Source organism: Lepisosteus oculatus, chromosome 6, assembly GCF_040954835.1.
Source record: "Lepisosteus oculatus isolate fLepOcu1 chromosome 6, fLepOcu1.hap2, whole genome shotgun sequence".
Classification (NCBI taxonomy): Eukaryota; Metazoa; Chordata; class Actinopteri; order Semionotiformes; family Lepisosteidae; genus Lepisosteus; species Lepisosteus oculatus.
The window spans coordinates 29,933,462-29,949,073 of record NC_090701.1 but is presented as its reverse complement, the minus strand read 5'-3'; the positions used below and the strand labels follow the sequence as shown (position 1 = coordinate 29,949,073).

At 37.1% G+C, this 15,612-nt stretch overlaps 1 protein-coding gene and 1 long non-coding RNA gene across 2 annotated transcripts in view; one reads left to right on the top strand and one right to left on the bottom strand.

Moving 5' to 3' along the window:
* wnt9a (wingless-type MMTV integration site family, member 9A) overlaps positions 1-6,014 on the bottom strand; it is a 53,470-nt gene extending 47,456 nt beyond the window's left edge. Inside the window, exon 1 of the mRNA XM_006634181.3 lies at positions 5,848-6,014. Within this exon, the coding sequence (XP_006634244.1) occupies positions 5,848-5,939 (92 nt within the window). The 5' untranslated portion in view covers positions 5,940-6,014. The remainder of the gene's footprint in view (positions 1-5,847) is intronic.
* On the top strand, positions 3,746-8,470 carry LOC107078229 (uncharacterized). Its single transcript, XR_001479184.2, has 3 exons — positions 3,746-3,832; positions 6,774-6,829; positions 8,014-8,470. It is a non-coding gene; the product is annotated as an uncharacterized lncRNA (long non-coding RNA).
* Positions 8,471-15,612: the final 7,142 nt, after the last annotated feature.

Below are 15,612 nucleotides of genomic sequence, written 5' to 3'. Positions count from 1 at the left end.
CAGGCCTAGTCCAATGTTTTCATATCAAATTAAGTATAATTATGGGATAGAGGGGCTCCTAATGAGCACCATTAAAAGATTGTTGGCTCAGCCATTTCCTAAAAATAAGTTCCCCATTGCCATTCGAAAATGCCTCTGTATTATGACATGTAATGAATAACTGCCCTAGCCTTTTGAACATGAGAGACTACAAGTGCAGGACTGGAGGTAGTGTTGGACAGCATCTCAGTCTTTGGAGTCATATTGAAAACTTTAATGGAATAAAAATACACATTTCTAATAATGCCATTTATGGTTGGGAGACCCTTGACTTTTACAACCATCAGCAGCATTATTATCAATACACATGCTTTCTATTGCTCTCTGTTTCACTGTCTCTTCCTTTCTTTGAGAATCAGTGTACATCTGACCACAAGTAAGTGCAGGCAAGGCATTGTGAGAGATCATTAGAAATAATAAAATCTAAACCATGAAGAAAAACAAATTCTTTTCCCAGGCACTAAGGTCCAAACCACTGTTGCTCAGTCTGTTATTATGCAGGATGAACACAATCATGCAACCAGGAAAAAGGAAAACTCCAGCAGTTTGAGAAGTTAAATAATTTACAGCAGAGCTGAGTATATGAAAACCAAACGGAGACTGTAAACAGTAGTTTGGATCAAAGGCATTTCATTCTCAAAACTAGTCTGACCACAACTAAAGAAAGTGGAAATTCATTTCCTTGACTATTTATTTACATAGAACTTTGTGCCTTTCGATCTGATCTTTTTTTTTCAATTTCACTTCCCACTTGTCCAAGATTACATAAAATAAGGGAAAAGGTTGATTTTATAGGAGTACTTTAATCCCAGTGCTAATAAAGGTGGCTGCTCCCTCTGGTGGAGATGGATGAATCTACACATGGGCCATCACACCTGAACATAAGATAACTCTTCAAATTGCAAAAGGGGGATTTATTTAGCTCTTCCTCAAGTGATTTCAAGAACTGCCATAAAATGAAGATGAAAACTACCGGCACTAGAGAATGAAAGCCATCACCTACCCAAAGATCAGATACGATTGTATATCTTAGACAGTGATAATCCTATCGATAACATACACACACCGGGTCCAGGTCAACACACGTAACCTCTGTTGCCTAACCTTATTGAAATTAGGTCTCTATTTATTTTTTATTACTGAATTACATTACATTATTCAAGACTTTCAAAAAGCATGTTCTGATTTCTGAGAATCTGAAAAATGACTAAATTACCTCTACACTGACCACATCATCCATGAGTTAGAGACAAATCCCCTTGTAACTGATTTACAAGACCCTATGACATCAGCTGTGTTCACCCATCTGCAAAGACATTTCAAGACCATGCTTGTCAAGGCATTTGGAGATGGTATTTTGGAGCAACAGTGCCTCAGGATCAGTGATCCATATTAGCCTATTTAAGAAAGTCTTACCTTTCAATGGGATATAAGAATCAAGTATAAGAATACTATTAGGTCTCAAAGTTAATGAATAGATTAAGATCCAAACCAGCCTAGATAAAAATAGCATAATGTCTATTTTTTTTCCTGTTTGTGTTTGCAGGAACAAGTAACTGCAAACATGTCGTCTTTTTAATGTTTTGAAGCTCTAAAGCATGTTATACACTAATATTATTGAATAAAAACTTTTGCTATCATTATAACCACAGATCCTGTAAATCTGGTTCATTTTAGACTTTCTAAGTACCAATATGAAAAGGTAAATTTAAAGACAGGTAAATTAATCTAAATCAATGCTGCTCTAAATTAATTTCTAAATCCCGCGATAAGACTGAACCTTTTCAGAAACAAAACATTTGTCTATCTTACAGAGCTACTTTACTAATTGAATGTTCAAAGTAGTAGATAAAGATTCAATCCACGAAAAATTAGAAAGCATTTCCATTTAGAAAACATGTCAATGCACTGCTCTTAAGCACCCGAATTTACAATGTTGCAACACTCATCTATCATACGTTGTCATTTCTTTTCTTTGGTAAAAAAAAATATTTAGCGAGTCCTTCAAGCTTTTAAAAACACTATCACAATCAACAGCAAAACCTCACGCATACAGCATGAGTTCCATTTCTAACAGTGGAATCTGGGCCCACATTCCTGAGGCATGGGAATGACAATTTTGAGTTGCTCTTTGCTACAGCCTCTTCCAAAAGGAATCCCCCTCCACCCTCAGCTTCGCACTGCCTCAGCCACAGATGCTGTATTTATATTACGCTCATGCTCCACCGCACAAGGGAAATTGAGTATGCAACATTTAAAGTCTATTTTGAGTAAATCAGTCCCACATAACGTCTCAGATGCCTTTCACTGAAGACAGGTATTTATTTGGACAAGTTTGTGTTAGTTTCAACATCCACAAAATGGATAGGCTTGTGTCTTGAGTAGTAACACTTTACTAGTTTGGGGTTGCTCCCTTTAATGTTGAAACGTGTTGAGTAAACCTCCCGCTATTCCCTCTCTTTTTGTTTTGCTCCCTGTCATACAGACTGACAGGCCGGATACTGTACATAGTAAACACTGCTTTAAGCTTTACTGAAAACTAAAAATCCAGTACAGTAGGTCCCAGTAGGTAATATTATTTAAGATCCTAGTGCATGTTTGTCTCAAGCATGTTAAAGAGTTTAGACAAAGAAAAGTAACTATTTCTGATATGATAAAAGGAAGGTGGAAAGAGGTTTCATAGGAACGCCAGTTGCAGCTTTTTTATAACTTTTATTTTTGGTAAAACCATTGCAGAACTCTACGTTTTATCTCAAATGCCCTAGAGACATTGAATTGATCCAAGATTCTTTCACTTACTGAGCAAACATCTCCCCGTGTGCATTATTTAATATTACAGCAGCAAGCGATGCTCAACCCCACTGAGAGGGTTCCTGTTCATTCTCAGAGATGCAGTGGGTGCCATGACTTGGCAGTCAACTATGGTCTTCTCCTGATGGGTAAATCCAAGTGACATCTGATTGATGACCAAACTAAAACTCAACGATTGGCAATACAGTTTCATTGACTTAAATCCATGGCAGCTCAACACTACTCACAATGTTTTACATTAAAATGGTACCTTTCAACATCCAACAACAATGGAAACTAGGGTGGGCTACATCAGTTCACAGAATATACAGTAATCAGCAACACTTTATTGCTTTTTGAAAATAATGTAAAATACATGCTTCAAATCTATGTTTGACAAGGAAGGCACTGAAAGGAACCAAGTAAAAACATAAATATAGTATACGGTACCACAAATCCAGAAATGACATTGCATAGAAAGAATCCTAAAGTCAAAATCTTTTGGCATTCAATGTAAAGAATTTGATGTGTTGAAGACATCAGAAACAACAGTTTTTGTATGATTTTTATAAACAAAACACAGATAAATAAACACAGACAAATGCATACTCCCAGATATTAAACTGAAAATGTGTAGTTTTATTCATGATATGTAAGAAAATACACACTGACTTTTCTTTCATACAAATTACCCAACAAAACCATCATATTATTTAAAATTCAGTGCAGGCATAATGACAACACAGAGATTTATACATAAAGCTGGCAAGAGACAAATGTATGTACTCCTACTTACATAAAACATGATTTAGCCACCTCAGTAGTCTATACAGTGTCCTGCAGAGTCAAGTCTGCTTATTGTATGCACAGTAGTTCTGGTATTTTCATTGGGAATTATGTCACACTGTAACAACATGCTACACCGAACACACCCTGCTGCATACCCTCAGAGCAACAGACTCATTTCACTTGTTAAGAAAGAAGATTTCTCAGCAGTCCTCCAGTAAGTAATGCTATAGAAATACTGTACTTTTATGCACCATGACTTCTTTTCCACATCTTCTTAAATCAGGGAAGGGACAAAGTCTCTTATATTCCTTTATACAGTTATTCAGTCTCAATGTCTGAATGTTTTCCATAAATCTTGTGCTTGTCTAAAGAGAAGAGGCATCTTAAGAATGGCTGTAGTTGTAATTTTTTTTTTAAATGCTTGTTTAACCTCTACTACTGAGACATCGCAAAGTGTACTGTGTATGCCAGGACCCCATCACTTGTGTTTCTTTTTAAGTAACGTATCATTCATTTCAACTGATCAATACACTGAGAGAGAATTATATAACATCTGACAAGAGACTGGTGGAATGAAGTCGCCGTGTTACTGTACTTTCCCATTTAAATAGTTCAGGGGAACTACAGTAATAGGAGGTCAGTAATGCATCTAAGCTCTATTCGTGCAGGATTGAGTTCTTGTGTTTAAGAGGGGCACACAACAAGCGCTGCATTACATCTGGTTCATTTTGGATGCTACATATTTTTCTAAGATTTGGTCTTGTTTTACTTTTCTTTAAATTCATTTGAGATTACAAACTGTTTTAATACCATTAACATTGTCGAGCATTGTTTCTGTGCTCGTGGAAACAAAACTAAGTGTCCGTAACCGGAATACTTCCTTGCCGAATTTCACTGCTTTTCAGTAAGGACCGCTCTGATGACGAGAATTATACGTATGTCTTGTGTTTTTATCACCTTTCTCAGACTGGAGTTTTTTGTGTCCTTGTGACAATATTTATATCAATTGTGCAAAAAAAAACGATTGTAAAAATATGACGCTAACTTGAAGTTTTGTTACAGTGACCAGGAACTTTCCTGGTTATGACATTTTCCTTCATTTAATTCTGATTTTATTAAACATAATGGGAGCCAACGGGGACACACAGTATCTAATGTCCATTTATCTTGGACTACTATGACCGCAGAGTAAACGTCAACTACATATCTTTAGTAGCTGCGTCAAGCACCCGTTTTGGTTACGTTTTTCTTTCTTTTTTCGACTAATCTTTGTATTTATTGTCATACAGTAAGTCGGCTGACAGCGTTACTATGGTGTGAGGGGTGTAGTGTACTTTATGTCTGTGTGCTTCTTTGTAATGTATATGTGTTCATGAGTGGTGGAGTTCAGAAATGTCAAACTGCCGAGCTCCAGTTCAGGTATCTGTTTCATTCTGACTAAAGTGAATGACAAACCTAGAAGTGTCTCTGACTGCACCGAACCAATCCCGAGAAACTCTAAATGCATTTCCGCTTAAATGAAAGTCAACAGGGGAGTTATAAACTTAGCTGTAATGCAGTTATACTTTTTCATTCGCAGACCATCAAATTAATACGCAAAACGCTATAAAGACCAAAAAATGCAGCAATACCCCAATAGCCAGACATGTTTTTGTTAGTGCTTTTCGTAGATCGGAATAACGCCTTAAACCAATGCGTGTGAATTGACAATGTAATCAAAGTGCCGGCGAAACAAACGCCTGACACGCTTATATTGAAACAGTTAAACAACTGCGGACGAATCAACAGCTGCATGTCAGCAGCAACCTGTGCAGAACAACCTGCCGCCACTTCCCAGTGAGTGAGAACCACACAACAGAAATATTTCCGGAGAAACTGCATAATCCTGAGAATCAGCAAGATTTGAAAACTCCGAAAAAACTAGAAAAATAATGTTCAACAAACCACAGCTCAAATACTTCACTGATACACGAGCTACACATTTAGTAACTTCGTGGAAAAACATAAGAAAAACAGCATTTGTATTATACAGCTATTACAATCGAAGTTATTGCTTCTGCTTCTACTTCTAATAATAATCACCCCATTTTTTACGAGCCAACAAACGTCCCTAAAATCGCGCATCCTCATATACAACTCAGAATTCTTTAGAAAACAAATATTAATTGTGTTAATTCATCTTGTATTTATTCGATGTGTTTAACCAAACTCAAACATAATAGCACTTACCCGAAATTAGCAGTGGTTTGTCCAGGCAAGCTGATAAGGAGGACTATAACTGTGAATGATAACCATCCCAGGAGTAGGTGTCCATCCAGCATTTTGCTGCGGCTCCAGGGCAGATCATTTCGTTTCTCCTGAGTTGCTGTGTAAAGTTCTTAGTTGTGCGATGGGCACTTCTTATACGGTGAGTCTGTGCTCCTCCCATTAAGCGAAAGCAAGTGAGCGAAAGAGAGAGAGAGAGGTGGGAACCCTTTAACATTGCATTTATTTAGATAACGCAGAGGAAATCTGACTGAGTCTTGTACTCCATATGCAGCCTTGTACTCCAACAGTGAATAAGGTTCTGGAAAAGACACAGAGCTAAACTGCTTATTTTATATTTTAAAAAGATTTCAGGGCTGCAGCAGTTAAGGTAGATGCAGTTAAATGCAGTTTATTGAAGGCTTTCAAATACTTTGTAAATAATGCGATCGTCGAAAAATGCGCTATATATGGTCGTATTAATACGGAAGCTCAGAGAACACTTCTTTTGAGATAAGGAGTGGTTTTATTGTTTGTAGCTGGCTAACAGTATGGCCCAACAAATCTTAACAGTTGGCAGATACTGTACGTCCTTTACCTGTGACTGTAAACATACATAAATGTTTACTTACTGCATCCTAGTAATGCCAGATATAATCTATTTTAGCGTTACTTGTATTTTAGTAATTAGACACAAAGACCATAGTAAGCATATGCAAAGTGGGCAACATGCAGTTTTGTAATTGACAGTGTTGTTGGAGAATCCTGGATAACTGTGAGAGAATGGCTCCTAAGCAGATATCCAAACTATAAAACTTTATCTAAACGTTGTAGTGATTCTGATTTCACCAGTACAGCAACATGGCCTGTTTTGTGTCAAAAAAGATGATCTATCTAAATTTACATTACAGGTCACCCTGTGGATCCCCTTTTTCTACTCTGGTAATTCAGGGATTGAAAATTAGAGGTAAGTATGTGGAAATTAACATACAGACAAAGAAGAGGAACTAAAGAAAATCAAACATGTCTTCAGTTTTAAAAAGTAGACATTTAGATTAGAGGAAATGTTGAATAAATCCCCACAGTTCACGGATTGTGCCACCAGATGGCATCATTTATGCTGTCAGATGTGCCCCCCGACCAGCAGATATCTGCACCAACTATTTTTGTTTAAGATGCTCCGCCACAACCAAAGACTTTAAATACAATGCATGAAATGTTGTACCACTGTGACAAAATATGACAGCTCTATAAATGCATTGGACATGATGCTGCTCATATCCATATCCATATTCATATCCATATCCATATTCATGGTACAGTTTGACACTGGATCACATTAACCTTAAAATCCGTCAGGCTGTCCCATGAAAGGATTGTAATAACTACAGGGCTGCCACAAGAGGACGCCAAAACAGTCTCTAAAGGCAAATATCTTTAGATATTTAATCAAGGTGACCTTTGTAAATAGATCACCAAGGTAATTATAATAATTAATAATAATTGCTTAGTTTTATTTAGCGCTTTTCTGCACACTCCACTCAAAGCACTTTACAGGTAATGGGGACACCGCTCCATCACCAGCAGTGTGCAGCTCCACCTGGATGATGCAACGGCAGCCATAGTGCGCCAGAACACTCACCACACATCAGCTATTAGTAGCTAGGTATGATTAAGTAAATAATTAACAGTCAATTATTTAGAATTAATGCATTTACATGGACAGTGTGGTGGCTCTGTAGCTAAGAATTTGCACCTGTGGCTGGAAGGTTGCCAGGTCATATCCCCTGGCCGGCAGAGGAATCCTACTCCCTTTGGCCCTTGAGCAAGGCCCTTAATCCACACTGCTCTAGGGGTGCTGTTTAAGTGTCTGACCCTTCACTCTGACCCCAAGCTTCTCTTTTTCTGTCTGTGTGTCTCATGGAGAGCTAGTTGGGGTATGTGAAAAGACAAATTCCTAATACTAGAAATTGTATATGGCCAATAAAGTGCTCTTATCTTATCTTACATGGCATTAATTAGTGGTTGTGTATATAAGGCCTTGTTTTCAGAAGTAAGTGGTTTTACAATTGAGTTATTACATGTTTTGAGCATTGTAATAGTTTTAAAGGTGATGGTAACAACATTCTCTATTATTATTGTTATGTCCAGGTATTTTAACTACTACATGGAGATAATCTCATCAGCAAGAACTGCAAAGCTTGTCAAGATTGATGGGAAGATAAATGGAGCAAAGTACTGGCAATTCTAAGAAGAAAACCACCTTCAGACATAAAATCTGACAAAAGCTCACCTACCAGCAGGACAGTGACCCAAAGCACAAGGCCCAAATGAAACCAGAGTGGTTTAGGAATACGAAACTGAATGTCCATGAGTGGCCCAGTCAACGTCTGACTTGAATCTCGATAGGATTCTCTGGAAAGAATTGAAAACTGCTGCACATAAGGGATAACCAAGTAACCTGGAAAAATGTGAGCAATTCAGCCAAGAAGAATGGGCAAAAACTGGAACTTTTCCAAAAAGACTTGCGGCTGTAATTGCTTCCAAATGTGCTTCCACCAAATATTGAGTTCATGGGTCTAAACACTTACAGTATACAATAACCATAATCCCGTTTTTCCTGTTTCATTCAAGTTTCGAATAAAATATGAAGTTTAAAAAATGTATTGTTTTATCATTTCACAAAGTGAATATACACACTAAAGGAAGGCTTTCAAGATTTTTGCTAGTCACTGTATCTAGTAAGGTTCCCTGAGCTACTCTACAACCGGTTTATGATTTCCCTCTTCATAATCTATTGATCTGTCCATTTACCCAGAGCTGCACCTGGAAATGAAGTGGAGTTCGATTCAGGACTGCAGATTGGAGGCAAATATTTACAGTACTGGTTTAATGGAGTAAGTTAGAATGTTAAAAAATGCAAGGAATCAGCCAAAGTTAAAGCTGCTGTTTAATTCAGATTAAGAATATTGAGATATTCTTATCTAATATGAATGAGCAGAATGGTCTGGGCTTGTTTAATATTACTGTGATCAACTAGCAGATAATGCTGTTCTGTTTGAGTTTCAGTCATATAATCCGTGCCGTATTTGTTTATTCTAAGGCCTTCATATACACTGTACATAGTAAGTAACAAAGGAAAAGGTAAAGGTTCATTTCATGCTGAAAAGTAAAGAAACACTATGTTAAGGCTGTGGAGCCTTCTTCATGTGTGAGGGTCCACAGTTGAAACATAGTGTTGCTTTTCTTTTCCTTTCAGCATGGAATGAGCCTTTACCTGTTCCTTTGGAGCCTACGTCTGCTGACGCAGCTCCCTTCTCCAATCTCTTAAACGTAAGTAGTATTGTTCATTTACATATTTCCAGGAGAAGTCTACGGCTGCTGATACACAAACATATTGTTTAAAGGTATTTCAAAAATCAAAAGGGCTTTCTTGTCGCGGTCTGCAAGTGAAAACATATTTTTGCAAGTTTCTGTTCTGCTCCTGGTACTAGCTATATTAGAACAATTCTGGGACTTTTCTGCAAGGAAAGAAGTGCCCCACTGAAGTAATGCCAGTGCACACATCTTTGAGCACATTTTACAACTTAATGGGTTTTTGTACAATATTGCATTGTACATTTGGAATTTAATATTATTTAAGGTATTATCTGTTTTGTTATCCAATTTATTGTGTGTGCACTTTTTGAGTTTATGCTTAAAATGCATTCTCTCACTGGCAGTACCTAATTTATTATTATTTGAATGACTTGTTGTAATTTTAGAATAATCTCCTTAAATCCAATGCATGGGTTGTATTGACAGGGACTATAAACCACTTACTGGCTTTTCACAATAAAGCTCCCTTTTTTAAAACTCGAGATGGTAAATCTGGAAGCCAAACTTGCTATGCCTGTCAGCAAACAGCAGTGTGCATTTTTAAGTGTTCTGATCTGCCTGCGGTGTGTTTTAACATGCTCACTATGTTTTATATGTGCTTTTACGTCTTTCATCATTTTAGACAAAGGAACCAGTAGAATGATGTCACAATACCATTCATTGAATTTTTGATTATTTGAAGAAGGCATCTTTGAAAGCTTCTGTGCGTATATTGTTCTCTATGAAATTTGGCAGCACTGACTAATTACTTTTTACAGCCTTAATAGTTTGGTCTGAGCACTATGATTGCCACGTGGAGACTTAATTTTAAAACTTTTAGACATTAACCTCACCCATAAACCACAAAAAAAGAAACTTTTTAAAACATGCAGAGATTGAGAGGTATTTAATCCAGCTTCCATCGTTTTCATTACAGAATGTAATATTTTTGTCTTTCATTACAAGTTGTTGTAAAAGTGTTTTAAGATTTTATATATCTCTTTAAATATAATATATTTAATACTTTTAAATATCTCACACATACAGTATTTTGACCATTATATTTACAATCATCTGTCCTTTTACAATGCAAGTCAGTCTTTTTAATATTTTACCCTTGATCATATAAATCCACCTGAATATGCAAGTAAAGTTGGCCTAGGTTCAACAATGTGTAGAAACCTCTTCAAAAAGATGTCAGTAAGAAGGATAGTCAACACTTAAATGAATAAATCAAATCATCAAGTCATGTTGTCTTCAGATGTTGATTCTGAACCTTTCTTTACTATACAATGATTTGAAAATATGTCAAAACGTTCATTCACACATGTGATTTCTTTGTATCTATCTGGTGGTGTTAAAATAATGCTGTCATTTAGCTCAGATTCTGGTCCAAATGTGTTTTTCAGTGTATTTAGCTCCTTTGTATTACCTACACACCCAATGTGGAGCTGCCAAGTTGTTTTTCTGACTGGCTCTCTGGCAAGAACGCATGTACCCTGTGGGACAGAATGAGACTCTGAAGCTCACTCCTCCAAGACACCCTCCCACAGAGCCATTTGTCAAATGACACAGTGCAAGGCCCACAGGCAAGTCAGCAGCCTTTGCGAGAGAGCACATCCCTCATGGATGTTACTGCAAGCCTACAGGCGTTTGCCAGAAAAATCAGGTGAACAGATCCCAAAGCCACCCCAGTGGTGCTCTGCCTGATTTTGCAGCGCCACCTGGGGGATCCCGCTCAGCGTGACATGACTGAGCTCGAACTTGTCTGGAATATCTGGATGACAGAGCTTAACCTGTCTCTGAGCCAGCATCTTTGCTACCCAACCTAATTAACCTAATTTGTGTTGTCACATTGTGTTGACCACATGCCTCTACCCTTACCCTTTGAGCAGCTGACAGATCATTTTTTCTCCTGGAAATAGCAAAAGAGGTTCAGCATTTGTCAGCCTAGTACTATTTAGAAAAATCCCCTCCTTTTTTGTACCTAATGTTTGTTACAGTTAATTCCTTAACATGCATAGACAGAAACAGGGTTCTGCAGAACAGCATGCCAGTGAAGTGTTTGGAGCTGTTTTGCATTAGCACAATCTTTGGATCGCATTAGCACAATCCATTCACATTTGTTCTACCATTTAGACTGTGCAATTATTCCGTTCATCATTGCCGTTGTACTCTGTGTTCCTTTGGTTTCACATCTGTAGACTAGAAACTAACACTTGGTACTCAAGGTCACTTAAGGTTTGTGTTTCAGTACCTTGTACATTATCCTCTAGAAACATATCATTGTAGTGAGTAGTGATATGAAGGTCTTGCTTATGTTATTTTCATTTAGCAATTTATATAATACATTGACAATTAAAACTTTAAGATGGGAATTTAATATTATTTTGCATTCGAGGATGGATTAGATGGTGATAAGTGAATTTCTATTCTTTATTTTAATCATATACAGTAGATTTGGTCCCCAGTTAAATCAAATTTGTAAATGTGCCCATCGTCAGAGCAACTTGATCAAGGCATTGTATCCATTAATTCCAATGAAAAATCTCTATGAAATAATTGGTTATGAGGGACAGTTGCATCCATGTTTTGACAACAAAGCAACTTGGTTCATTAAGAGATGATCTGAATTAAAGGTGCAAATACACAGGCACTCAAGTACAAGGACTGGACAGCCCTGGTCTAGCAGAAATTAGCTAATTACTAAAAGCTAATTACTGTCTTAACTGAACCTAATGAATATACTAACCTCTTTCAGCTCTTCAGGTGTTCTTTGCTTTGAAGAAACTTCGAAAACAATCAGATAAGTGGTTGTGGTTGCAGTTGTAGTACTTTTATTGAATGCAGTATCTGTAATGGACATAGTGATAGCAGCAGCTGAAATAGACTTAGAAATATACGTTTTTAAATATTATTTTCCAAATATTTTAAAAAAATTAAACATTATTTATAAAATCATCATATAAGGTGATGTTTCTGTGCAAAAGGGCTTCTTGTACATACTAAAAGCTCATGATAGGAATCTGCACTTTGTTAAGCCAACAATGTTTGGGACCTGATCCAGTTTACTTTAATACACCTGGATAGAGAACTCTGCCAGGAACTGGGATGAGGACTCTTCACCTCCATAATAAAACCACATACGAAGAAAGCAGCATCTACAGGTGGGTAGCACGAGGATTTTGCCAGGTTTCTGTTTGTACACTCAGACTATAGTATTAATAAAACAAGAAGTAGGACAAACATTTTTTTTAACCTTCTGAGATGTGGCACTTGCTTTTAACCATTTCGAATATGAAATATTTGGCAAAACACATTTTGAATGTAAAAATGATCATTGATCAGTGATTCTTAGAATTGAAACCCAGAGAAAATACTGCATTCAACGATTAGGAAATAAACCTGTAATAGAATTTCACTGTTTATTGGTACTTACATACTGTATGGTGTTGTTTTTAAACACCGGATCCTGCACTCAAACTGCAAGTATATCAGGCAGAATAACCAGCATTAAATCTTCTATGCTTGAATAGTCAGCCACTCCCTGACATGGAGGATTAATGCTATTTAGAGATTGTGTGTGCAATGTCTTTATATGCAATGAGTTCTGGTGTACGTGAAAATGAAACAATGTGAAAAATCATGACTTTGTAACACTGAAAAATACCATGAACAAACTGCAAAATGAATTCATATGTTTTAAGATGTACAGTTTGTCAGATGGGAGGCACGGTGATGCAGTGCTATCTGCATGGAGTTTGTATGTTTTCCCTAAGTCTGCATTGCATTCCTCTGGGTGCTCTGGTTTTCTCCTATTGTCCAAAGACATACTGTAAAAGTTGGCCCTGATGTGAGTGAGTGCACGTTTGTGCCTGTGTGAACTCTGTGATGGACTGATGTCCCATTCTGGGTGTAACTTGCCTTGTGTTTGTTTGCTGCTGAGATAAGCTCCAGCTCCCCCATGACCCTATGTCAGATAAAACAGTTTGAAAATGGAAGGATGTATCAAATCAGGAATCGGTACTGTAAGATATGGCTTCCAAATGAAAAGATAATAATAAGGGTACAAATAAAATATTTAAGGTTAAAACATGATATGCAGATACATAGGTGTAATATATATATATATTACCAAAGGTATTCATCTTATTTGGGCTTTATATTTACAATATGTCTGTAAAACTGTCTCCATAAATGATTTACTGATTGTTGTACCATTTTGCACATGCAAATAAATATGCCAAAGTCATTACGACATGTAAGGGTAGTAATTGTGATTCTTTGGGTTGTGAATCAAGGGTTGTGATTCTTACAAACAGACTTGTACTTGTACATCTCCTACCTGTTTTATCACAGCAAAAGTTATTAAAAGTAAAAGCTCCTATCAAGATAGTCAAGAAAGGTATCGTGTGACATATGTGACAGGTATCAATTTGTGACTCATTCGTGCCTAAAATGATTATCGCTAAACTACAACTAAACTCTAAACCCAGATAGTACTGTAAAATCTAGTTTGGAAATGATATTGATTTTTGGTTATGCAATAGGCAGGTACTGTAGGCACTTCCATTGAAGCCACAGCCAATGGCTCATTTAACCACAGATTATCCTGGTATCTAGGCTGAAAAAATCAGAGACCATCTGAATCCCCTCCTGGATGGAATACCACAGGAATACTGGTTCCCATTCATATAGCTGGGTGCCTGGATCAACTGAGATAAAGCACCTCACTCTAGGTAAACAACAGAGTCTACTGCAGTGACTTGAACCCACTAGCAACCAGTCACAAGTCATGGGATGGCTTAAAATGGGGTTTCGGTTAAAAACAGAGTTTGAAAAATAATATGGCTAATATTGTGGTTTTAGATTTAGATTTACACATAAGAAAGTCCAAAATGGAAATGAGCCTGAATTATAACATAGAAGAAAAAACAAACCACAAACAGAATGTATTACCAAGAAGGAGTAAAGAACTCTGGGAACCTTTCCTACCGTACAGGGATCTCCATTCACTGTGCAGGTTAGCTAATGGTAAAGAAGACGTTACGAAAGGATGAATTTCTGTACACTGGTTTTGGCACTCATTTTATCCTTTGCTTTAAGAAGTGAAAATCACTATCGCTAGGTAGCCAGCAACCATAGGGATCATAATCCTGTGTATAATATACTTGCCAGTGTACGGCAAGTGCCTTGGATTCAAAAGAAAATGTCTGTAGGACACCTGCTTACATGGAAAGTACTTGTCAGACTTCTTAACATTGGGAATAATAAAAGTAATCCCATTTTAGAAGCAATAACCATTGGACTTACATGTCTGTCAACTGGGATAATTGATTCCCACATCCTTTATAAACTTCACTATGGTGCTACTTACTTTTAGTAACTGGGAAAACAGTTTGAACTGTGTACCTTCCAGTTTGTGTCCCAGGGAACATGGAGCTTTGCACAAAGTATGACAGGTTGAAAAAAAGCTTCATATAAAATGTTGAAAAAATAAACTACAATAAATCCCTGTCTTGCTGAGTTATTAATACTGCCTGGCAACTTAATTAGTTTTCTAATATTCCCTAATCACAATCTTGACAGGACCTTGAATCACTCCTCAATGTTCTGCAAGGCTCTTAGATTAATACTTTGTGAATTTGGTGCATAAATCCAGGAAAGCTGTCTGGGTGATGAATGCTTTTTGATGCATTCAGATAACAAATCTGGATTTAGCAGCCTTTCTGTTGGCCAATTCCTCTGACTGGAAGAATTCTGTTTGCCTTTCACCTAACACCATTCTTTTAAAAAAACAGACTAACAGACCTTTGCCTTTCATTTTCAACCTTTCTTTGAGGTAGTCAGCAATTATGTAGGCAGAATGTTTTTTTTTCCCTTGGCATGATTTTTTTTTACCAATATTCACTGGAAAGATTTCAAATTGATATTCCTTGGTGTTTTCCCTTCAGTTGTTCAAAATAGCAAAAGTCTTTCTTCTTGTCTTTAAATTGTGAATTCCATGTAATGTAGTGTTTACCTTCTGTGATGTGAGCTGCTTTCTAAGCCCTCCCCAGTGTACAATGCCAGGGCACCTTCTTGTAATTGTAAGTCCACATCATCACCCCTTAATGGCTGAAAAGGAAGAAGAGGAGGAGGAAGGTGAAACTCCTAGGCAGTCGGCCAGCTGCGTGCCTCCGGTTTGGAAATTCTGGTTGCAGTTGATTAATACCAATGCCACACATCAGATGTAAACCACTTATATCCCGAATCAAAACCCAGCCTGGAATTCAAACTGATTCCTTTACTGAAAAGGTCAATAGAGAATCCCCAGAAAAGATAACTTTTATTATAATAGTTTACATAAATCAGGTCACATAAAAATAATTGGATATGTATTTTATTTGTGAA